The sequence below is a fragment of the Macaca fascicularis genome, chromosome 16 (assembly GCF_037993035.2).
Source record: "Macaca fascicularis isolate 582-1 chromosome 16, T2T-MFA8v1.1".
Classification (NCBI taxonomy): Eukaryota; Metazoa; Chordata; class Mammalia; order Primates; family Cercopithecidae; genus Macaca; species Macaca fascicularis.
This window is the reverse complement of record NC_088390.1, coordinates 3,040,606-3,057,054: the sequence shown is the minus strand read 5'-3', so window position 1 is coordinate 3,057,054 and position 16,449 is coordinate 3,040,606. Positions and strand designations below refer to the sequence as shown.

At 54.2% G+C, this 16,449-nt stretch overlaps 1 protein-coding gene across 16 annotated transcripts in view; it reads right to left on the bottom strand.

The window, feature by feature from the left end:
• RAP1GAP2 (RAP1 GTPase activating protein 2) overlaps positions 1-16,449 on the bottom strand; it is a 299,357-nt gene that overhangs the window by 131,782 nt on the left and 151,126 nt on the right. For all 16 annotated transcript variants that reach the window (XR_012425122.1, XR_010582219.2, XM_065532585.2 and 13 more), the window contains one exon: positions 3,891-3,975. Coding sequence is in view for 14 of the 16 variants with exons in the window: in XM_065532585.2 (XP_065388657.1) it covers positions 3,891-3,975 (85 nt within the window). In the remaining 2 variants the exon portion in view is untranslated. The remainder of the gene's footprint in view (positions 1-3,890; positions 3,976-16,449) is intronic.

The window sequence follows — 16,449 nt, the reverse complement described above, 5'->3', positions numbered from 1 at the left end:
ACACCGCTGCCAGTCCCACTGCCATGAAATGCTCCTCCCTCCACGTCTTGGCCCAGCCTCCTCTGCAGAGACCCCAGCACCAGCCTTTACCTGGGGGGTTCCCTTGAGGTGCTGCCCCAGGAACCTCTCTTCTCGCTCCATCCTCTCCCTAGAGCGCTCCCTCATCCCAAAGCTTCCATTCCCTTCTCTAGGAGAAGGGCTCCCAGATTTTTACCTCCAGCCCAGAATGTTCTTCTGAGCCTCAGGCATATCCAACTGACAGGTGACCCCTCGACAAGGTGCGGTGGTTCGCACCTGTAATCCCAGCACTCTGGGAGGTCAAGGTGGGAGGATGGCTTGAACCCAAGAATCTGAGAGCAGCCTGGGCAACACAGCAAGACCTCATCTCTACAGAAAATGTTTAAATTAGCTGGGCTCAGTGGCACGTGCCTATATTCCCAGCTACTTGGGAGGCTAAGATGGGAGGATCCCTTGAGCCCAGGAGTGGGAGGTTGCAGTGACCTAGGAATGAACCACTATCCTCCAGGCTGAGTGACAGAGCACGACCCTGTCCCTTAAAAAATTGTTTTTAATCTAAAAGAAGAAGAATTGAATCCTAACCCTCCCTCCTGCACCAACCTGTATCTCAGAGAATGGTTGTCCCATGTATCTAGCGCTTACAAACCTGGGAGCCATTCTCGCCGCCTCCTTCTCCCCAAATCTCCCATCTCATCAATTTACCACCTGCAAAATCTGAGCTCCAACCACTTCCAAACCACCCCACCAGCCCCTCCAAGTCAGCCTTCCGTCCTCTCCCCTGGATCCTGCAACAGCCTCGGCTCATCCCCTCTCCACTCTGTTTCCTGCCACGCATTCGCCATATGACGCTGGGTGATTTTCCAAAAGTCTCATCTTAATCCTCTGGGTAACATCATCAATGACTCCAGTGCTCTTAACTAGGAATAAACTCTAAAATCTTCAGCAAAATGTCGAAGCGTCTGCTTGATCTGGTCCCTGCCTACACGCCCAGCCTCTCCAACGCGAACTCTGGCTTCACCAGCCAGTCTGATCTGCTTCCAGTTCCTCTTGGTGCCGCCTTCTCTCTCTCGACTGCCTGAGGGCATGTGCAGAGGTCCACAGCAGTGATTCTCAAGCTGCCATGTGTATACAAATCACTGTGAAATGACGGTAAAACGCTGACTCTGGGCCAGGCGTGGTGGCTCACGCCTGTAGTCCCAGCACTTTGGGAGGCCGAGGGAGGCAGATCACAAGGTCAAGAGATCGAGACCATCCTGGCCAACATGGTGAAACCCCGTTTCTACTAAAAATACAAAAATTAGCCGGGCGTGGTGGTGGGTGCCTGTAATCCCAGCTACTCGGGAGGCTGAGGCAGGAGAATCGCTTGAACCCAGGAGGCAGAGGTTGCAGTGAGCCAAGATCGCGCCACTGCACTCTGGCCTGGTGACAGAGCAAGGCTCCATCTCAAAAAATAAAAATAAAAAAATTAAAAGCTGACTCTGATTCAGTGGTGGAACCTGACATTCCACATTTCTAAGGGGCTCGTAAATAATGCAGGTGTTGCTGGTCCCTTGGCCTCACTTTGAATAGCAAGAATCTAGAACACTCTCCTCCACTCGGACTCCACCTTAGCCTAACTAGCACGTATCCAATTTTCAGGGCTCAGCCTAAACATCATTTCCTCACAAAAAGCCCTACGTGACCCTCTCCAAGACTAGGCTACAGTCCCCCCACCTCCTAACCTTACGTTCCCCCTGAGCTATGCTGTGCTTCTCCTTCAGAATATTCACCATGTTTAACTGTCCAGCCCTCATTCCTGACATTATTTTTCCATTTTTGGCTCCCTAGCTAGACTACAAGGTCTAGGAGAGCAGGGACCACAACGTCTGGTTTACTACAAGGTCCCCAGAACCCAGCACCGGGCCTGGCTGAGCATGAGCACATGTGGCAGAAAGCTGTGGGTCTTGCCTGCCCCGGATCCCTTTCCCCTTCTTCTCTTGACAACACTGCCATTTTCCTCTAGGACCCACCCCTGCAATTCTCAGTTCTTATGGTTTAGGCGGGTGGTCATGAGACCCAGGTCTGGCCAATCAGAGCCTTTCATCTCTCTGGTCACAGTGATTGGTTCAGGGACAAACACGTGACCTAAGCCAGCCAATGAGCTTCTTCCCTGGGACTTTGTTAGAACTACTGGGGAAAAAAAAAATACTTTTCTTTGCACTGGACTTACTTCGCAGGTAGGAGCTGCTGTCACCATCTGGCCACCACAAAGGCAGCTTGACAGAGAATGAAACCAACACAGAAGAAAGAAGGAATGAGAATGATCTCGTGGATGCAGTCATGCCTGCCATCTATGCTTGCAATTGCAAAGGCAAAAAATTCCCTTTTATGCCTAAGCCAGAGTGAGTTATGTTTCTGTCACTTACAACCAAGAGTCCTAACTAATACAAAATTCAAATAAATACTGGGTATTAAATGAATTAAATTAGTGCATGAGTAAGTGAAGTCAGCCAAGAGAATTCAGGGACTCCTCCTACGAGACTGTCAGAGTTCTCCCTGCAAACTCCTGCCATCCTTGAGGACAGAGACAAGCATCCCACAGCCACCTTTGTAGACCAACGGGACACTCGGAATAGTAACAGGCTTCTTAGCATTACCCTGTGCAAAGGGCCAGGCTGGCACCTGGCTCAGATACCAGCACTGAGCTGGGTGCTGGGGCAGACACTAGGCTAGTGAAGGTGGTCTGGCTTCCACTGCCCCCTGGGTACTGTACCCTGTCCTGCCCCCGCCCACCACTGACCACTTAACCCACCCAGGGCAGGCTCTGGCTGCCCCTCAACACGTAGGCTCCTCGAGGCATACCGCGTGGCTCTGTGTGTGATGGGCATCAGATGCAGGACAACAACAGGAAGATGGATGGGTTTTATCTACTTCCTATGGGTTGTCATCTTGCAAGAGATTAGGTTTAGGGAAGAGGAGGGGTGATGCAGAGCAGCGAGGAAGAGATGCCTGATGATCCCCTGTGAGCCACTCAGAGCACAGCCCCAGGGTAGAGAGAGGAGCTGGCCTAGATGTCCCCTCAGATGACTCAAGGGGCAGGTGACTTCTTCAGTGCTAGTCCTCACTCACCCCACAGAGTGCGAAGGAGGGAGGGAGGCAGGAAGGGAGAGCATGCCTGCCAGCCTATACAGAAACACTGGCTGAGCCAAAAGTCTTCTCCGAGGACCAGCTCAGGCCTGTGTGGCCATCCCACCAAGGCATCAAACTGAAAAGAGATGGGGGAAGGTCATGGTGGCTACAGGGCACTGCACCCTCGGCTCCCATCCAGGAGTGAGAAGGTCCTGGGCCTGGCAGCCTGGACTGTGGTCTCCCCAGGAAAACGGCTCACGAAGGAAGTGCTGATAGGAAAATAACTGCCGCCCCGACCCGAACCTCCAGCCAACCCTTCCACGGGTTCTGGTGTGAAGAGGCCCAGCTCAGAAGGGCCAGCCAGAGGCCAGCAGACCAGCATGCAGGCACCCTTCAAGTCCCAGGAGGGTGCCGGCCACAGCCCAGCCCCAGGCAGTCCTTCGGGGCAGCTGCCTTCTGTCCCCCGACTTCCTCTTGGCTGGGCCCCTTGTTCCCAAACTCCACTACCAATTACCAAGAGTCCCGCCAACCCCATTTCAACCCCAGTCAATGTCCTCACCGCCCCTTGACACAGACACACTGAGTCTCCTGTCACACTTCCCCCCTCACTGGTGCTTAACTGGACGTCGCCTCCTCCGAGGGGTCGGGACACTCCACAGCCCCACTTCGACGGACGCTGCTGGGCCTGGAGCCGAAGCCACAGCAAGGCCTCACGACTTCCCCACATGCTCCCCTCCCTGCCTCCCTGAATCAAAGCCTCTTACCTTCATGGTGGGAGGAGCCGTGAGAGGAGGCGAGAGCGGCCGGTCTGGGAGGGTCACATCCGAGCTGTTGGCCAGCTCCTGCTTCCTGTGAAGAGGCCAAAAGAGGTGAGTGAGGACCTGCCTGCGCCTTCCCTTCTCTCCTCCAAGAGTGACTATGCTCTGGGACACAGTTTAACATACAATGCAGGCTGGGCTGGGTGGCTCATGCCTGTAATCCCAGCACTTTGGGAGGTCAAGCAGGTGGATCACCTGAGGTCAGGAGTTTGAGATCAGCCTGACCAACATGGAGAAACTCTGTGTCTACTAAAAATACAAAAATTACCTGGGTGTGGTGGCAGGCGCCTGTAGTCCCAGCTACTTGGGAGGCTAAGGCAGGTGAATCACTTGAACCTGGGAGGTGGAGGGTGCAGTGAGCTAAGATTGCGCCACTGCACTCCAGTCTGGACAACAAGAATGAAACTCCGTTTCCAAAAAAAAAAAAAAAAAAAAAGCAGAAACCAGAGTTGGGAGCATTTTCTTTTCTTTTTTTTTAGATGGAGTCTCGCTGTGTTGCCCAGGCTGGAGTGCAGTGGCCGGATCTCAGCTCACTGCAAGCTCCGCCTCCCGGGTTCATGCCATTCTCCTGCCTCAGTCTCCCGAGTAGCTGGGACTACAGGCGCCCACCACCACGCCCGGCTAATTTTTTGTATTTTTAGTAGAGATGGGGTTTCACCGTGTTAGCCAGGATGGTCTCGATCTCCTGACCTCGTGATCCGCCTGTCTCGGCCTCCCAAAGTGCTGGGATTACAGGCGTGTGCCGCCGTGCCCGGCCAGGAGTACTTTCTTTACTCCCATGCACCAAAATCTAAAGTAGTGCTACTCTAAGTATGGTCCCTGGACCACCAGCGGCACCTGGGAACTTGAAAGATATGCACATTCTCTGGTGCACACCAGACTCTCCAGTGATGAGCCCGGGAACCTGCGCTGCAACGAGTTCTCCAGGTGATTCTGCCGCACGGTGAAGTCTGAGAACCACGGGGCTAAAGAGACCCAGGAGTGGGGCTGGGTGGGAGAAGAGGAGGGGAGAAACGGGGATGCATTCTCTCTTGAGCCCCTCTGCACATACACACACACACACACACACACGCACACACACACACACACAGGCCCTGGTCAAAAAGCTGTCCTCGGGAGACAGGGCTGCCTGCCGTGCAACTGCAGGTAAAACTTAATTTAGTCCGTGTGGGCTAGGACGGTGGACAGGCAGCTAAACAGAGTTGTGTCGCCATGGTAACATGACTGCGACGAGTTTGCCGCGCTCACACACTCCCCACTTTCCATCTGGCCCTCGCTGGTGACCGGGGAGTGCTGTCTGCGGCCCCATCACCAGGCAGACTGTTTGGCATGGGATCAGCCTTCAGGGCCACGGCTGCACAACAGGGCCAGCTGGGCAGAGCCTGGGGAATCCCCGGGTGAGGGACTCCAGTGTCCTGAACAAGCCCTGGTTGTACCCAGGAGGGGAAGAAGGGGCTGGGAGAACCGTATTAAAAGCCGAAGAGGGCCGGGCTGAGCCGTCAAAGCCCCCAACTTTACAAGTGTTTCCTCCTCTAGAGAGCCCCGCTCTGAAGCAGCCGAGAGTCAGTCCAACCCCCAGGTCCTGCGTAAATGACCAAAGCACCCCCACTGCCACCTCTGGAGAATCCTTCTGCACCTCTTCCCAGCCCAAGTCCTGCCAGTGAAGCGACAGTTCCAACCTCGCACCTTCATGACGGAAACCCACCCTCCCTACGAGCCCAGCCCTCCGGCTTTCCAGGCCCAGACCCCATCCTGCCTGGCTCCCCGTGGCCCATGGGGCAGGACCAGGCTGAGAACACTTCCACGCTAGGCCCACAGGGCCTTGTGTACCCCTGCCTGCCCCCGCAGTTGACTACCCCTCCCTGTGGTCAACTAGGGAGCCAGATGAAGGGCCTGGGGACTACCTGGCTTGGCAGAGGATCCATTTCACCCCATTAACCTGAACCTGGCAATCCATGTCTTCTGCTCCCCATCTCCCTTCCTCTTTCTTTCTTCCTGGACCTTGTTGATATAAGCTTTGACAGCTGGAGAGGGGAGACCCTCCCGCCTGATCCAGGGCTGTAACTGGCTCAAGAAACCATCAGGGCCAAGACAGCACCTAGGTGTGTGCACACACTCACACACACACAAAGGCAGGCACCAGCTCCTGTTACCTCTCAGCTAGAGCTGCCAGCCTCCTTCCATGTATGGCCTTGGACGTTACCACCATAGGCTCCAGCCTGGCTGCTCTGCCGGACACTCACCTGCCTGTGCACACAACAGAGCTGGGTCCAGCACAAGCTCACCCCCTCCTCCACCTAGCCCACTCCCAAACAGCCACAGCTCCTCCTCAATGGGCCAGGTCTTTGAGAGCCATGATGGGGGAAACGAAGAATGATCAAGCAGGAGGCATCACCCTTGGGTCCTCTCAAGGTCCATGGTGAGGATGAAGGCTGCTCCCCTGTGAGGCTAGGAGCCTGGCAAGGAAAAGCATGCAGGGAGGGGAAGTAAAGCAAGCCCCCACCAGATGCTATAGGGCTACTCTGGGCTTAGCAGAGGACCTCTGGAGATGGCTCACACGCACCTTGATGGACAGCAGCCCTGGCTCTCCAGGCACACACAGTCCAGAGGAGGACAGAGTTGGTTTTAACATCACCAGTCATGAGACGCTCATACACATAGTCATGCTGTCTATTTCTCCCCATCAGGCACAAGATGTCCACGCCTATGGCACCAGATTATTGTCCAAGGCCCTGAGTCCCGGTCAAAGGGGTACAGCAGCCAACATTCCCTGAGCTGAGCCCCTCTCCCCTGCACCAGCCCTTTCCCCCTGGATGCTGGATAAGCCCTGGGGCTGGTCTCTACTGGACACTGGATAAGCCCTGGGGCCGGTCTCTACTGGACACTGGATAAGCTCCTGGGGCCGGTCTCTACTGGACACTGGCTAAGCTCCTGGGGCCGGTCTCTAGGAAGTGAGGCGGACTCTCAAGTCGGAATACAAGGCAGCTTCTGACCAGAAGGATTTCCTGAATGATGCCTGGGAACTTGGACGGCGCTAGAGCAGACATGAGCACCGGTGGTGGGTGACCAGCCTCATGCAAGCTCCAGTGCTGTGTCCACGACTCCAGAGGGGGTGCCAGGGTGGGCAGAAGACATGACTGCCACCCTCAAAAACATCTGAACTGGGCCCAGAGCGGTGGCTCACGCCTGTAATCCCACCATTTTGGGAGGATGGTGGGGAGCGGATCACTTGAGGTCAGGAGTTCGAGACCAGCCTGTTCAACGTGGCAAAACCCCGTCTCTACTAAAAATACAAAAATTAGCCAGGCATGGTGGCACGTGCTTGTCATCCAAGCTACTCGGGAGGCTGAGGAAGGAGAATCGCTTGATCCCAGGAGGCGGAGGTTGCAATGAGCCAAGATCGCACCACCACACTCCAGCCTGGGCAACAGAGCAAGACTCTGTCTCAATAAAATAAAATTAAATTAAATTAAATTTAAATTTAAATTTAAAAAATCAGAACTACACACAAGCTCTAGGTCACAAGGTAGGACCCACCCTGCCTTGGTATACAGATGGCTTCGAGTGGCATCTATGGGGGACAAGGGCCACATTGTACCATCCTCACTCTTGGCTCCAGCCCTCCCTCTTGTTTAAGAGCTAACTGCCTGTTACAGGTCACCATGTGTCCCCCAAAAAAGATATACTGCAGTTCTAACCCCCAGTATCTATGAATAGAACCTTATTGAAAATCGGGTCTTTACACATATAATCACGTCAAGATCAGGTCAATAGGATGGTCCTTAATTCAATAGGACCAGTGTCCTTATAAGCAGGGAAGGCTGGCCGGGCGCCCACTCACACTTGTAATCCCAGTGCTTTGGGAGGCTGAGGCGGGTAGATCACTTGAGGTCAGGAGTTCGAGACCAGCATGGCCAATATGGTGAAACCCTGTCTCTACTAAAAATACAAAAATTAGTCGGGTGTGGTGGGGGGCGCCTGTAATCCCAGCTACTCAGGAGGCTAAGGCTAGAGAATCGCTTGAACCCAGGAGGTGGAGGCTGCAGTGAGCCGAGATCGCGCCACTGCACTCCAGCTCAGGTGACAGAGCAAGACTCTGTCTCAAAAAAAAAAAAAAAAGAAGGGAAGGCAATAATGTGAAGAAACACACAGTGAGAACGCCTCATGACAACGAAGGCAGACACAGGAGCGATGCGGCTGCAAACCAACGCATGCCAAGGCTTGCCGACCCTGCCAGAGGCTGGAAGAGGCGAGGAAGGATTCTTCCCTAGAGCCCGCAGAGGGAGCGTGGCGCTGCCGACACCTTGACTTTGGACTTCTGGCTTCCAGAACTGAAATAACAAATGTGGCTTTAAGCCATCTGAGGTCGTTGGTAATGGCAGCCCTAGGAAATGAATGCAGCACCCGGACCCCAGGTTCTAGCCTTGACCTAGAGAGCCAAAAAAAATGAAGACGAAATCCTGCTCTTGCCTCACCACCCCTGCTCTGATCAGCTCTTCTCAGCCTCGTCCTTTCCCAGGACAATGACATTTCCACGTGAGCCACCCTCCCAAGGATGGCCAGGCACAGCCCAGCCCAGCCACCAGCTGGCACTAAGAGAGAGTTAAGTGACACGGTGCTTGATGCAATTCTATCCCTTTTTCTCCCACTCAGGCAAACATATCACACATGAGGTGAAAGTGATGTGATTTTATCAAGGGATAACCTTGAATGTGTTCTCATTAGACGCACAAGGTAAATCCTTAGCCGAGGTGGCAACTTCCCTGTGACCCACAGGGACCCATCTCGCCACGTGTCAAGGCACTGAGATTGAAAGCTGCACCCCTCAAGCAACCCGGCCCCACAGTTGCATGCAACTCTAACGACGCGGGGTCCCAGCCCCACCCAGGCACCCACAAGGACCCATGAGAGGAGGGGTTGGAGATGGGGACAGCTTGGAAAGCAGAGAAGGGAAAAAGAGCATGGAGAGAAGCCAGAGGAAGAGAAGAGGAAGATTATGTACTCAGTTCAAAGAGAAGGGTGGTAAGGGCAGGCTAGAGAGGCGGGTCAGAGAGCCTCTGCCACCTGCGGGGGTCCTGGAGGTGCTGCCCATTCTCGTATGGCACTGAGGTTCCCTGCTCTGAGACGCTTTCCCTCCCTAGAAGCACAGGAGACACAGGGGCACACGGGGCGGCTCAGGGAGACCAGGACGCATCCTAGACAGCTTTGGCCAAATGCAAATCTCTGGAGGAAATGGTCATAGAGGCCTGGAGTGGAAACTGAGAAGTCAAAGGCCATGATTCACCCAGACGGAGCTGGACAGACCCCTAGGGGAGCCCCTGTGACAGCACCCAGGCCTGCAGGCTCCTCGCCTCCACCCTCAGAGGGTTCTGCCTCAGACCATCTTGAGGTCACTGCAACTGTCATGTCTCACACATCACTGTGGAGGGCATCCTACACTCGGAATCAAGGCACTCCTGGGTTCAAGTTTGGCTCTGCCTGCTACCCAGCTGTGAGGCCTTGGTTAAGTTACCTCGTTGTGTCTTGTTTCCTTCATCTGCAAAGATAGGGGTAATAATGTACCAAGGAGTTTAAAATAGCAGCTGTGGCCGGGCGCGGTGGCTCATGCCCGTAATCCCAGCACTTTGGGAGGCTGAGGCGGGTGGATCACCTGAGGTCAGGAGATCGAGACCATCCTGGCCAACATGGTGAAACCTTGTCTCTACTAAAAATACAAAAATTAGCCAGGCGTGGTGGCACACACCTGTAATCCCAGCTACTTGAGAGGCTGAAGCAGGAGAATCGCTTGAACCCGGGAGGCGGAGGTTGCAGTGAGCTGAGATCGTGCCACTGCACTCCAGCCTGGGCGACAAGAGCGAAACTCCGTTTCAAAAAACTTAGTTGATTAAAAAAAAAAAATAACAGCTGTGAAATAAAACATGCAGTCCTGTATAAATGTAGACTACGATGATGATGATTCTTATTATTATAACTCATAAAATGTTGATGTGGTCTCCAAGGGGAGACAGAAGCAAGGGTCCAGAGCTGTTTAAACGCCTTGGAAAACATTCCTGGCACCTCAAATGAGTACCAGTTCTAGCCTGGGGATCGACTCTCAGGATCATAACCATTGGTTAATAATCAACCACAGGAAAAACACTCAGCTAGCAGCAGATGGCTCTGGGACAGGAGTAAGGCCCCCTCCACACGGGGTTCTCCCAAAGCCTGAAACTCCTCTTTCCTGCATCCCTCCCCACGCCCGCTCCCAGCCATCCACCCACACTCAGCTACACTTTCTCTTGCCTCCCAAATAGCCAAGCTAGAGGAATACAGACAGCTGGGCTGCAAAGAGTTTCTCGGGAAAACCAAACCAAAAGGAACAAGAAACATGATTCATAATGGCCCAGAGGGGGAAGCAATCCGAGTGTCCGTCCGCCAACGAACAGATAAATAAAATTCGGTTGTTCCATACTGTGGAATATTGCTCACCCATACAAAGAAATGAAGTAGGCCGGGTGCGGTGGCTCACGCCTGTAATCCCAGCACTTTGGGAGGCCGAGGTGGGCGGATCACGAGGTCAGGAGATCGAGACCATCCTGGCTAACACGGTGAAACCCCGTCTCTACTAAAAAATACAAAAAATTAGCCGGGCGAGGTGGCGGGCGCCTGTAGTCCCAGCTGCTCAGGAGGCTGAGGCAGGAGAATGGCGTGAACCCGGGAGGCGGAGCTTGCAGTGAGCCGACATCACGCCACCGCACTCCAGCCTGGGAGACAAAGTGAGACTCCTTCTCAAAAAAAAAAAAAAAGAAATGAAGTAAAAATAATTAATTTTCAAAAATAAAAATAGGACTGTGAGGGTGGCTCATGCCTGTAATCCCAGCTCTTTGGGAGACCGAGGCAGGCGGATCACCTGAGGTCAGGAGTTCCAGAACAACCTAGCTAACACGGCGAAACCCTGTCTCACTAAAAATACAAAAAATTAGCCGGGCATGGTGGCGCACGCCTGTAATCCCAGCTACTCAGGAGGCTGAGGCAGGAGAATCACTTGAATCCGGGAGGCAGAGGTTGCAGTGAGCCAAGATTGCACCACTGTACTCCAGCCTGGGTGACAGAGCAAGACTCCATCTCAAAAAAATAAAAATAAGTGACTGGGCGTGGCTCACACCTGTAATCCCAGCACTTTGGGAGGCCGAGGCGGGCAGATCACCAGGTCAGGAGATCGAGACCATCCTGGCTAACACGGTGAAACCCCGTCTCTACTAAAAAAATACAAAAAAATTAGCCAGGTGTAGTGGCGGGCACCTGTAGTCCCAGCTACTCGGGAGGCTGAGGCAGGAGAATGGCATAAACCTAGGAGGCAGAGCTTGCAGTGAGCCGAGATGGTGCCACTGCACTCCAGCCTGGGCGACAGAGTGAGACTCTGTCTCAAAAAAATATATAAATAAAATTAAATTTAAAAATAAAAATAAAAACAAACAATGATAGCTTATGACTATAAAGACAATAGAAAGAAAAGGAATGAAGAACTGATGCATGCTACAACACAGATGCGCCAGGAAGCACGGTGCCGAGTGACAGAAGCCAGGCACAAAAGGCCGCAAGCTGTGTGACTCCAGTTCCATGAAATCCACAGAACAGCCAAATCCACAGAACGGTGACGAGTGGTCGCCAGGGGCTGCAGGGAGAGGGGAACGGGATGCAATTGCTAATCAATACGCCTGCTAATCAATACTCCAGCACCACTCCGGTTCACTACATGGTCAGGTTATCTCACCTCTCTGTGCCTCAGCTTCCTCATCTGTAAAACGGTGTGACTACTATCTACCTCATGGGGTGTTATCAATAAGGCCCAGAAAGCACTTAGCACAGTGCCTGGTACGCAGCAAAAACACAATAGCTGGTCGCCTCGTTGCCGAGGCTCAAATCAACTGGAAGAATGGGTACGGAGGAGGAGGAGCCAAGGCAGAAAGCTGACTAGAAGGCAGAGGTGGACAGGGCAGGGACGTCTTCAGATCTGGGCACTCGCTGCCCCACATACTGTGGATGCTAAGCTGGGAGGCAGGGACATGGGAGCCCAGCAGCTGTGTGGGAACCGCCAGGCCCCGGGTGTATGCACATGGCTCAATTCCAAGCCCCAAGGGGACAGACATGGGATGACAGTACTGATGACCCTCATGCCTGTGCTGGGGCCAGTGTGGAAGGGAAAAAGGGCATGAGCCCAGCAGACCTGGCAGAGTGTGGGGGAGGGAAGAGGACATTGGATTCAGGAACAAAAGGCTCCTACAGGCGGAGTGAATGGGTAGCTTGAGAAGGAGCAGGTGTTGCGCACCTGTTTGCACCTGGCATGGCTGACCTTGGGGTCACAGCCCATCCCAGCACACACTCTGACAGGTTTCCAGAGATTCGGGGCACCAACTCTAGACCTTTGGTGATTCAAAGCTCCCCAGATGGCTGGGCAAGGTGGCTCACGCCTGTAATCCCAGCACTTTGGGAGGCCGAGGTAGGAGGATTGCTTGAGCCCATGAGTTCGAGACCAGCCTGGGCAACATGGTGAAACCTCATTTCTATAAAAAATTTAAAAATTAGCCCGGTGTGTGCGTGCCTGCAGTCCCAGCTATTCAGGAGGCTGAGGTGGGAGGATCACTTGAGCCTAGGAGGGCAAGGCTACAGTGAGCCGTGATCACGTCACTGCACTCCAGCCCGAGTGACAGAGCGGGACCCTATCTCAAAAAAAAAAAGGACTCCGCAGAAAATGCAAAATGGCAATCCCCACCCCAATTCAATCCCAGGGTTCACGGAAGCAGAGAGCAGCAGCCGTGGGAGAAATCACCAGATACCACCTGACAGCCTTATCATGCAAACAAGCACGTGGAGGCTGGAGAGCCGAGGGAGCCGCCCAAACCCCACAGCAAGCCTCTCTTCTCTTCTCCAAGGAAGAGGCCCCATTTCCAACTCACCTCAGGCCACACTGGAGGGGAGTGAGCACCAAGTCTCCAGGAGGGGCCGGGCGTGCGGTGACTCACGCCTGTCATCCCAGCACTTTGGGAGGCCGAGGCGGGCGGATCACCTGAGGTCAGGAGTTCGAGACCAGCCTGGCCAACATGGTGAAACCCCAACTCTACTAAAAATACAAAAGTTAGTCAGAAATCACTTGATCCCGGGAAGCAGAGGCTGCCGTGAGCCAAGATCGTTACCCATTCCAGCCTGGGCAACGGTGCGAGACTCCATCTCAAAAAAAAAAGTCTCCAGGAGGAACATGTCAGGAAGCACAACTAGCTTCTGGACACCCGTTTTTCTGTTTGTTTTGGGTTTTGAGACGGGGTTTGCTCTTGTTGCCCAGGTTGGAGTGCAATGGCACAATCTTGGCTCACTGTGACCTCCGCCTCCTGGGTTCCAGCAATTCTCCTGCCTCAGCCTCCCAAGTAGCTGGGATTACAGGCGCCCACCACCACGCCCAGCTAATTTTTTGTATTTTTATTAGAGACAGCGTTTCACTATGTTGGCCAGGCTAGTCTCGAACCCCTGACCTCAGGCGATCCACCCGCCTCAGCCTCCCAAAGCGCTGGGATTACAGGCGTGAGCCAGCGCGCCTGAACTGGACACCCGTTTATAAAGTGTCAGGGCCCTCAAGTGAGGGGACAGAAAAGGGAGAGGGTCAAAGGGGGCTACTGGTCCCCTGCACGGAGCAGACAGAGAGCAGGAGGCCCAGGCTGTGCGGGCGATGTGCCAGCTGGAGTCTCTGCTGCAGGCTACACCCTGTGCAGGACCACGTGGCTGCGTGTGGGCACAAAGGGAGACCTGGCTCAGACTCTGGCTGTAGCTTCAGAAGACACTCCTGCTGCTCTCCAGGTGCACTGGATGAGGACAGCGCCGTCCTTCCCTAGAGGACCTGAAGTCCTAAACTGAACCAGGACTAGGAGAAAGGGCAGGAGCCAGGAGGAACAGGACCCTACGGGCAGACCACCCGCAGAACCTCTACAGCCCCTCCACAGCCCTCTGTTTGGGGGCATCTGGGCCTCCTTGTGCACAAGTCTCAGAGTGATGGACCAATGTACCCACGTAGGCAAATCCTCACACTGGGAAAATAAGCCTTCACCAGACAAGCAGCTTTTAGAACTGACGCATGCTTTATGGTTCACACCCAAGCCAGCAGAGATTCCGAGTTCTATGGGAGCCTGGGGTCAGAGTCAGAAAACACGAGAGCTGGACCTCCACCCTGAAATCTCTGGCTCCCACTCCAGTGCTCCTTCCCACTGCAATGGGAAAGCCAGCTCCACCCAGCCCAAGTACCACAGCGGGGAGCGAGGAGGGGACACTGGCCAACGCCTTCTTCTTGTGTGTTTTATTTTTATTTATTTATTTTTTTTTTTTGAGACGGAGTCTCGCTCTGTCGCCCAGGCTGGAGTGCAGTGGCCGGATCTCAGCTCACTGCAAGCTCCGCCTCCCGGGTTTACGCCATTCTCCTGCCTCGGCCTCCCGAGTAGCTGGGACTACAGGCGCCCGCCACCTCGCCCGGCTAGTTTTTTTTTTGTATTTTTTAGTAGAGACGGGGTTTCACCGTGTTAGCCAGGATGGTCTCGATCTCCTGACCTCGTGATCCGCCCGCCTCGGCCTCCCAAAGTGCTGGGATTACAGGCTTGAGCCACCGCGCCCGGCCCTTCTTGTGTGTTTTAAGTCTGCGTTCTCGGGGACTAAGGGTGGTGTCTCAGCATGGGAGGCGACATCTGTGAGATGCACAAGCATCTGAGAAAACGATCCGGGCAAAATGCAAAAAACCATCCTGCAGGCACGGCGCAGGCACGGCACAGCCACGTGAGAGACCCAAGTGCCAAACATGAATTGTGGGGTCACGGGGGTAAAACGAGAGATGCAGAATCAAGTGCCATGAGGTCACAGGGAGGAGAGGGCTGGCTGTCCTTGGGAGACCAGCTACGGGATCGCACAGGAGGCCATGGCTAGGCCCAGGGAAGAGTCCAGCAGTGACCTATGGGAGAAACGGGGAAAGGGAGGGCACACAGGCAGAACACAGAGGAAGCTGACCAGCACAACAGAGAGACCACCAGTGTCGCTGATGCCCAGGAGACACATCACACCATTCGAGGGCACAGCAGGCTGGCAAAAGGTGAGGGCAGGCCGGCACAGTGGCTCACAAGTGTAATCCCAGCACTTTGGGAGGCCAAGGCAGGTGGATCACTAGAGGTCAGGAGTTTGAAACCAGCCTGGCCAACATGGTGAAACCCCGACTCTACTAAAAATACAAAAAATTAGCCAGACATGGTGGTGGGCGCCTGTATAATCCCAGCTACTCGGGAGGCTGAGGCAGGAGAATCGCTTGAACCCAGGAGGCGGAGGTTGCAGTGAGCCAAGATCGTGCCACTGCACTCCAGCCTGACAACAGAGCCAGACTCCATCTAAAAAAAAAAAAAAAAAGTGGCAGGGGAGGCCAAATGCCAGCAAACAGGCCTCAAGGGTTAGGGCACTGTGTGAAGTGATCCACGTACACTATCTCATTTAATACCACAGTCCACTGAAGGAAATAGTATTAACCCCTTTTACAGACGGGGAAAACGAGGCTCAGAGAGGTTAACCGGGCCAAGGTCATGTTGCTGGAAAGGAGCAGAGCGAGGCTTGGACACACGCCTGGCTCCAGGGTCTGTGGCCTTAACCACGTGCCACACTCCCTCTGAGGAGGAGAAGGGGCCCACTGGAGAGGAGCTCCCATGGCCCACGGCTTCCCAGAGCAGATGCATGCATCCCTGATGGCCCCCGAGGGCACCTGGCATGGTCTTCACTATGACAGTCACTTATGGAGCTTTGACAGAGACCCTCTTTGTGGCAGGCCACCCTGATTTTCCTTTTATGGTAGTGACATAAAGGTGCCTTCTGAAACAAGTCCATTGAATTTTTAACACCTGAGCCAGCTGAAGGAAAACGTTATGGGCCTGAGACAGGTGACACACACACAAGACAAACAGTGCCGGCGCTGCGTGGACAGTGACGCTGGGAAAAGGTGCTGCATGCCGAACTGTCTCTCGGGGGCAAAGGGAGGAAGCCAAGGGGCCTGAGGCTTTGCTGGAGGACTCTGCAAGCAGCAGAGAGAGAACGGAGTGGCTGGAAGGGAGGGGTCGGGGGAAAACTGAAAAGGGGCCGAGGGGCGCTACCCTCCACTGCGCTCACAGCCACAGAAATGAGACGAAAGGGTCAGTCATAAGGGCATTTTGGGAGCAAAATTAAGAGAATTTGGTGACAGAAAGTAAAGGAGGGGCTGAGAGCTAAACACACCAAGTGACCTGGGTTTCAGAAAATGGAATGACAGACGCTTCAGCCATGACACAGAGGAGAGTCAGCTTTGCGAGAGGCAGATGATAAGGCTCTCTTTCTGGACACGCGGCAAGTCGGGGGCCCTTGGGACACCCAAATGGGATCAGAACAGCACTGAAACCTAAGCAGGACAGGTGCAACAAGAACAGAGGTGGAAGCTGAGGCCATGGGAGGGGTGGAGGCCCTCAGGGACAGCAGGTAGGGC